General features: G+C 39.2%; 1 protein-coding gene across 1 annotated transcript in view; it reads left to right on the forward strand.

Annotated features, from left to right (window-relative positions):
• Positions 1 to 8362, forward strand: part of LOC103607181 (unconventional myosin-Ib-like) — a gene marked incomplete at its 3' end in the record, with an annotated part of 86668 nt that extends 78306 nt beyond the window's left edge. The window contains exons 6-7 of the mRNA XM_008591719.1: positions 3424 to 3470; positions 8299 to 8362. Coding sequence (XP_008589941.1) covers positions 3424 to 3470; positions 8299 to 8362 — 111 coding nt within the window. The remainder of the gene's footprint in view (positions 1 to 3423; positions 3471 to 8298) is intronic.
• Positions 8363 to 8677: the final 315 nt, after the last annotated feature.

Below are 8677 nucleotides of genomic sequence, written 5' to 3' on the forward strand. Positions count from 1 at the left end.
TGAACTGGCGCCCGTGCGCGTCAGGGCGCATGCGCGCAAAGTTATGCCCAACAAAGAGTGAGCTCTCTGGTGTCTCTTCTTAGAACACTCATCCCATTGTGAGGGCCCCACCCTCATGACTTCCTCTAATCCTAATTACCTCTCAAAGGCCCAACACCCCAATACCATCACATTGGGAGTTATTTTTTCAACGTGTAAATTTTGGGGGGACACACTCAGTCTATAACACCATCAGAAAATGAAGACAGACGAGTTTCCTTAATGCCGTGGAGGATGACATAAAACATCAAATCAAACTATCCTTACATTAGAAACAGTAAATCAAAGCCTTTCCTTATTGATGGCAAGCTATTAAAGTCACTTCTTATTGTAAGCATGTGTTTACTGTCATTTGATACCCTTGTTGGGGTAGAGTAAGGTTGCTCAACCGTGGCACCATTGGACTGGATATGTCTTTTCTGTGGAGGGCTGTCCTGTGCATTGTGATGGTTAGAAGCGTCTCTGGCCTCTACTCACTGGGTGCCAGTTGCACCCTAGCCTCTATTAGTTACGATGGAAAAATGTCTCCAGATATTGCCAGATATCCCCTGGGGAGTCAAAACTACCTGTGATTAGAATCTCTGGGCTAGAGAAGTAGTTGGGTTTGATCCTTTGTTCAAAGTCATGGAAGGACAAGATTTAACATGGATTAAAGCAGAGCTGCTCTGGGGCAGGTGGGTACCCCCCAGTGTGCAGGGACAGAATCCTGTCTTTTGTCCTCAGGCCCAACCCCTCCATTCCTTTCAGAGATGCTCCTGGACACTGAGCATTCACTTTGACCCCGAAACACCCTTCTGTGTTCAGTTTCTTCATTTTATTACAGAGAAACACCATGGATCTGTACCCCTGAATAAGAGATAAGCAAAAGCTGAATCTATTACATTATTTTTGATCTTTCCTTCCCTTCAGTGCCTTAACTAATAAAGAAGCTGTTATAGAAAGTGGTATCTTCATTTCGTTGTTCCAGTATTTGACTCTGTGCTATCTTTTGTGCTATCTTTTAAGTTAGGGTGCTACATGTGTGCTCTATTTCTGAATATGCTCATTTTAAGAATGCTGTGATCTAAAGGAGAAATGCTGTGGGATTCTGTAGCTTGCATTACTGGAATCTGGCTCTTTTCGGTGGTATTTGAAACTAGGCTCCAGTGCAGGAAATGGAAGAAATGTTTATCGTGGGCATGTATTATCTGTTATAGCAATGCTATACTTTTTAACTGAAGCTGCTACTGTAAATGAACATTTAGAACAATGAACTTCAGGAAAACAATTAAGGAATGTGTGTCAAGTGTTCTATAATGGATCACTTGTTTTTGATTCTGTGGCTCACAATAAAAGACTTTAGTGTTTAGGGTTGTGTTTAGTAATGTGTAACTCAGATTTGTTTGAAAGATGGCTTATGGCTTGCAAATGGTGCCCTGAGTAAAGTTTTTTGAAGCAGTTCCTTCACTTGCCCCTGACCTTCAGGCCACAATAAAGTGTGCTTTATGCATCAGCATCTTGAGCTGGACTTTGGGGCTGTGTAAGTTAGTTAACTTGGCAGCCCTACATGTTCACACCCACCACAGAGGACTGGCTTATGAAAACATGAGGAATGTCATGGTCGTCATGATAACTAGGTCAATACCCACCATTATCAAGGTTGTATTTGTGAAAGCCATTTAGCTGGTTGTGAACATGGGGGAAGGATGGGAACCTCTCCAGCAAGCATCCTTTTTAGGATTTCCAGAGTGCAGTTTTCCTGCCTCAACATGTCATCTCAGCTTATTTTCTATCGAAGAAAGAAAATAAGAGACCTACTAAACCATGCTTGGCCCAAGCAGCATCTCTAGTGCAAAGAACTTTACATGTTTGACTTTGTAAATTTTGTCTCAATTGAACTTGAGCCAATTATTTTTTTTTTTAATCAGAAGCATAGAAAAAGCCACCTAATGTAAAATACAACTCATCAGGTTTAGCTGCTGAATATCCAAAGCTAACTTCTACTTAAACACACACCCTCACTCCATGATCAGGTCACTGCTTTTTAAACTAGACCAGCTTTTAGCCCTTAGTTCGCATCAGGTTTAGCTGCTGAATATCCAAAGCTAACTTCTACTTAAACACGCACCCTCACTCCATGATCAGGTCACTGCTTTTTAAACTAGACCAGCTTTTAGCCCTTAGTTCTCGTTTGAGTGCTTGTTACTCTAATAATCTCCTTGTTTAATTTGAAGAAGTTATGGAGGCGTCCAGAGATTTTCTGCCAGCTTCCTCTTCCAAAGATTATTTTCTGTTCCCCACATCTTCATGCAGCTCCAGTCCTTGCTAGCTGCAGAGTGGCCCCTGGACCCCAGTGACAGCCTGGGCAGGTGGGGGTTTGGTAGAAATGTATAATCTCATGCCTCCCCACCCATTGAATCTGCACTTCAGCAAAATCCTCAGGTGATTGGTTTGCATGTTAAAGTTTGACATGTGCTGCTGGGCTTCCAGAGCACCAAACCAAGATCCCCTCTACTTATATCATTTATGTTTATACTACTTAGTCCTTTGCTACCATTTTCCCAGATTAATTTGCCCCTATCTTGTGCACAGGCTTGGTGACACAATCCTTTTTTTTAACCTTAGGCTTCTATGCTACTACCTGTGTTAAATTAGGAGCATTCTGGGCTTGGGGCAGTTTCAGCCCTGTGTTTCTTAGGTACCCTCATTTAAGAGGGAGTCCAGGGAAGATTAGTCTCTTCACAGACTTGTATTTTGCGTTATGAGCCAATTTGGTTTTCTTTATTTTCTGGAAAATTTTCCTTAGGTCTCATGGACATAAACTAATGAAACTATGTAGCATTTTTAGGCTATTGGAAATGACTATTGTTTTCAAATCTTTTGCTCTTTCTGTATTCCGAATTATATAATTAACCATATTTAAATAGCTTTATTTTAAAATTAAACAGTTTAAAGTTTCACATGCCTTTTTCCTTGATCTGGAAACCTTATCAACTTCCATAAAACCTTTGATAATTTTAAGTAATCTCTGAAATAACCTTATTCACTGATGATAATGGTGAAGATCACAGATGGCTTGCTTGCTGGCCACTCAGTTGCCTCCTATGTAAAAGAGTTAAAAGGTGTTGAATTAATCAGATTAAGTCTGTAGTCATAATTGAAAACATTCCAGGAATCATAGGAATGACTCTTTGAACTTATAATAAGACATGGGAGCTTTAGCAGCTTATTTAGATTTCTGTTAAGAAGTCTTAAATTTTTATGGAAATTTTGGACAGAAATGTCATTGCTATAAATTGCATTTTCCAGAAGTTATCAAAGTCAGATACTATGTTTGCCTTATCTTTCTGCTTGAAATTATTTTTTCTCTCAACTTTAATCATGCATCTGTTTCTTTCTTACTAGCTTTTGGAAATGCCAAAACTGTAAGGAATGACAACTCTTCTAGATTTGTAAGTATTTGTATAAACATAAGTGTTAACACTAATATTTAGCTCATGTATGTTTAAACAACCAGTAGATGTTGAATATTTCTTAATACACACATTTTTAAAATAAGAATACCATCTCTATTGAGACACTGAAAGTTCTATGAGGATTATTTTTTGCTGTCTGGAATTTTCCTTTTTAGTTCTTCTAGGAGTGACAAACTGTTATCATGTTTTCTTGTTGTCTTCCACCATAAAATTCCATGAACAGTTTACATGAGGACATTTAGAATAATTCTTTACTTAATTGAGTTTTGGTATTTAGAAATCATAATTAAGAGTCAGAAATTAAGTAAAAGATAAACCGAGTGTCAAGTTTGTATGCTCTATAGCCCTTGTCCCTTATTTAGTGGACCCAGAAAGGGTGGGATGTATTCTGAAACGTTATATAGGTAAAATCAATAGGTTTGGCGACTCTAAATGCAAAGAGGCAGTGGTGGGGAGTAGAACTGAATAGTAATAGCTAATCGATGTTTTGAGCTTGGCTGAGTTGGAAAATGCTACTTCCACTAATAGGATGCTGGCTCGTCCTGCCTTTTGAGCCTTGTCCCCCATCATGCCCCAGCATGTGCCCTGCACAGTGGTGCACTTGGGCCCCTCTAGCTGTGCTGTGCTCTCTCATGCCTCTGGTCGTTACAAAGACACAAACACTGCCTGGATGTAGCTGGTGAAAATGTGTTGAGTGTGATGGTGGTGTTTTGAAATTGGTCCTTTTTTCCTGTAGTTTGACCAAGTATATACATTTTTATAATAAAAGATCATTTACTTTATGAGCTGTTTTCTCACATACATTGCTTGTGCTGCCAGGAACCATTTCTGATGATCTTTTATGCCTCTCTACTAGAGGCTCTTCCTGACCCTTCTCCCCTTCTTCTTTAGCTCCCTTTGGCTTTTCCCTGAGTAGCATTATCCAGTGCTTAAGGCAAGAAAATGACCTCAGGTGGAGATAGTTTTGAAAGCTTAGAAAGTGAAAGGCTAACTAAGGTTCCTAATTCCAAGGCTGTGAATTTTTTCCATTGGATTAGCCCCTTCAGTTGTTATAACTGATTTAATCCATGCCTTTTCCTGTTGTGGTTACAGGCTAATCTTATTACATAAATAGAATTAGAAGTGAAGTGTGGGCAGATAGAAATAATCCCAATGATCAAGCTCCTTTATGTGATAAAGATTTTATTTTTGCTGTTTGCAAATTATATGCACACACACTTTAAAAAATTTTTGCAAATATATTTAGTCTAGATCATAAAAATGCAGCAAACCATATTGCTTAAAAAGTTATTACTACTTAGTGATATTTGAAATCTATTCAAAGGCTTGGCAGGTGATTTGACTTATTAAGTATCTTCAGAGAAATCCTATTTTAACACGGGTATTATGATATGAGATTAACATTTGATTATATACTAAATCATTTCTTGCCCAGTTTTTAGTAATTTCTCTGCTTTGCAGTCTGTGACTTGACCAGTAATATATCCAAATGCATCTTATAATTTTATAATAGGACTCCACACTATTTGGAGTTATTACCGTACGTAACAGTGGTTTATGTATGATGTTCTTGTACTCAGGGAAATTGCAGTTCCTCTGATTGTGTTTGACTGGGAACCTAGAATGAGTTTCTTGATCTCTTCACTGAGAAGTCTGTAGATGCTGCCATTACAGTTAATGCAGCCTCATCATAGCTGGTAGTTTGGACCAGTGTTCCCATGGAGGTTCCTCACGGTGCCCCCTCCCCACCTCAACAGCCCTAGTTTGACATACTGAGTTTCTATTAAAAAAGAGAACCACTCTTTTTGAAAGAAGCACTTTAAGGCTTTGAAAATCGCTGTTCTTGACCAAGGCTTTCTGGGGTAGGTAATGTGTGGAGCATCTACTGTGTGCAAAAAGCTGAACTAGGCACTGGAGAATGTAGGAGAGAACCTATAGGCCTGGGAAAATTTCATTGCCAAGCCTCTTGTTCAATAAGAATTTTTAAAAACCACAAAATGATTCATTTGCTTAAAAATTGTTTAAACACTATTAAACATAGGTCTCCCTTCACCTCCTCTTGCAGCCTGCCCTCTTTCCCCACCAGCAGCAGGAGTGACCTCTACAAACCTAAGTCCCATCACTGCCTTGCTGAAAGCCTCCAGGGCTCCACCTTGCTCCTAGAATACTATACAAGCTCCTTCCTGGGCCTCCCGGACCCTGCATGAACTGGGGTCTGGCCCACCTGGGCCTCGTCTCCCACTCCATGTCTTCCTTTCTCTGTCTCAGCCTCATGGGCCTTTGTGACCATCAGACATATCAAGCGCTTCGGAGCTGTAGGCCTTTGCAGCTGTGCTTACTTCTGCATGATATGCCCTGTCCAAAGATCTTTGCATGGCTTGTGACATCTCATATCATTTATGTCTCCCCTCAGATGTCAATTCCATGAAACCTCATAGACTCTGTGACTTCATTCTGTTTCTGTTTTCTTAAAGCATTAATTAGTCTCTGGAATTATTCATTTACTTCATTTACATGATCATTGACCCTAGATGCTAGTAGGGGCTGCAGGAGCAACTACCATGGCCCTCTTGTGCACTGTGGTGGCTTCAGTAAGCTAGAACAGTGCTTGGTACTGTAGTAGGCATTCAGAAAATATTTACTGAGGAATGAATAACTATTTTTAAGAAGTTTTTAGACTAGTCAGAAAAATCGTACATGTCTAAAAATAATTATAACACAACACATAAAATAGTGAGTTTCCCATGAAAGGTACAGATGAAGTTTTATGGACGTTCAGGAAAGAGAAGCTGGAGGATTCTGGGGAAGAGGATAGTTTTGAGTTGTCTTGTAAGATTTAAATATAACAAAATCGAGTGGTGAGCAGGAGGAGCTGGCATGACAGCATGACGAAGTGTGAAGACAGACACCTTCGGCTTGCATTTGCCAGAGGCCTTTGGGTGTGAGGGAGCTGCAGGAAAAGGGCTAAAAAGATGGGCCAAGGCACAGCTGCAGGGGTTTGAGTATCATGTTCAGAGGCTCAGACTTTATTTTGTAGGTGATGGGAAGTGGCAGATTATTTCTGAGTAGACCAGTGACATGATCAGAACCAAGCTTTCAGTGAGTAATCAGGATGGGGCTGAATGGGAAAGTGCTATTTCACTATCAGCTGGATTCCCAGAGCTGTGCAGTAGTTCGTTGATCCCTAGTTGGCTTCCTTTTGCATTCTCTGCAGTGTTTCTTCTCCTCTATTCAAGCCACCTGTCCCTTACCCTCAGCTGATGGTATACTTCACAGAAATCATCATCATACAGGCCCTTAAACTCAATTAATCCTGCCTCTTGGTGCCCCATCTGTACATGTGTCTGTATACACACCCCCTTTCCACACTGATCCCTCTACTTGTGCTCTAGATCCTGTTGCTTCCTCAGCCCAGGGACACCTTCCATCAAAATTACCCTCTTACAAGGTCAACCTCTAACTCCCTTGACAACGTTTCCATTTCTCCTTTGTAGCTGCGTTGCCTATGTCTCCCACAACCTTGGAGGGCTTCACTATCCACTCATTTGCCTGGGCCACATTCCTGGCCTTTCTGTCTTTTCTCATCCCCCACATCCAACCCTGGGTAGCTCTCAACTCTGTTTACTTTTCTCTTTTGCTGCTCCTACTTAAAGCCACCGATGTTTCTCCCATAATACCTGTAACCTCCTCCTGTTAGCTACATCTAGTCTTACTCCTTTCCAGTTCATTCCACACTTATAAATGGTGTGACCATGGCATCCTTGTACAGTCAATTTCCCACTAGACTATAAGCTCCTTAAAGGCAGGAGCCGTGCCTTGCTTTCCCTTGTGCCTACGTCAACATCAAGGAAGTGATGGATAGGCATTTGCTCTATGCATAAGTGAAGACTTAAAGGGTAGATGACCCAAGACAGTGGAAAAGGAGAAGGTGAGGGAGCATGCATGAGCTCATAAAAAGTCACAAATTGCATTGTTGACTGAGTTCCATGTGATCATGTTTCTTCTCCCTTACCATCATTTTGAAAATTAGAGTTAAAGTAAGTCTTAGGGCATGAGACAAAACCAAAGACTTTTCTTATTAGATCAACACACCCTTTTCAAAACAAGAAACAGCTGTCAGGGCTATTCTGTTATACTTGTTACTCTTTAACTAGGCAATTATAGATCAGTTCTTTAAAAATCACAGTATTAAACTCCATGTGTGTTTCTGATACCATCTATAAAGTGTAATATGAACCTGAGTTATATATTGCTATATAATCTAGGTCAAAAGCCAATAAAAGTAATAATAATCAGTCTTTGATTCTGAGCTGGTTACCCCACACAATTGTGTATTCAATTTGAGTAGATATAAAAATTGAACTCTGACTGTTCCATTTCATCCACTGTCCTGGTGTGTTTGGAGTTTCTAGCCATGGCTTAGAAAATATTTTGCCTATGAAAATGAAGTAATTTATCTTCCAAACCAGTGCCTATAGAGGGACTACTTATTTTCCCCAGTTTTTATTCTTGAGTACACACTCTCTTCAGAAGTTTGAAACACATATTTGAAATGGAAAATCACATGATGGCTGAGAAGATATATTTTTAAATTAGCAACAGGATATATTAGCTTTGAGCCAATGAAGTATTTAGTATGAATTATTTATGAAGGCGTATTGTTTTGCATCGTGGTTACGTAAACTATGCCTTTCTTAATTACATTTAAACAAATGCATAAAGATAAGGGCTTAGTGTGCTATTCTCTAAGTACACTGAATGTTTTGAAGTGAACTTGAAAACTCACAAAGTCTTTCTTTGGCAGGGCAAATATATGGATATTGAATTTGACTTTAAAGGCGATCCACTGGGAGGAGTGATAAGTAACTGTGAGTATTTTACTTGAATCCTTGTATAGAAGTTCAGAATAGTAAAACATATTTGTAATAGAATATTTTAGATACTTGGGTCTTTAAGAGATAGGTGGTATAGGAATATGTTCCCTTTTCTTATACTTAGATTTTTAACCTTTGCATTTCAGATTGCTTTATAACATAATTTAATTTATAAATCTTTTTTTTTCGTTAAATTTTTATTTTGTCAATATACACTGTATATGATTATTATGGCCCATCACCGACATAATTTATAAATCTTTTTAAAGATTGCTTAAAACCTTTACTTTTGAAAAACTTTTTAGAAGT

The sequence above is a fragment of the Galeopterus variegatus genome, unplaced genomic scaffold (assembly GCF_000696425.1).
Source record: "Galeopterus variegatus unplaced genomic scaffold, G_variegatus-3.0.2 Scaffold7216, whole genome shotgun sequence".
In the NCBI taxonomy this organism is placed as follows: domain Eukaryota; kingdom Metazoa; phylum Chordata; class Mammalia; order Dermoptera; family Cynocephalidae; genus Galeopterus; species Galeopterus variegatus.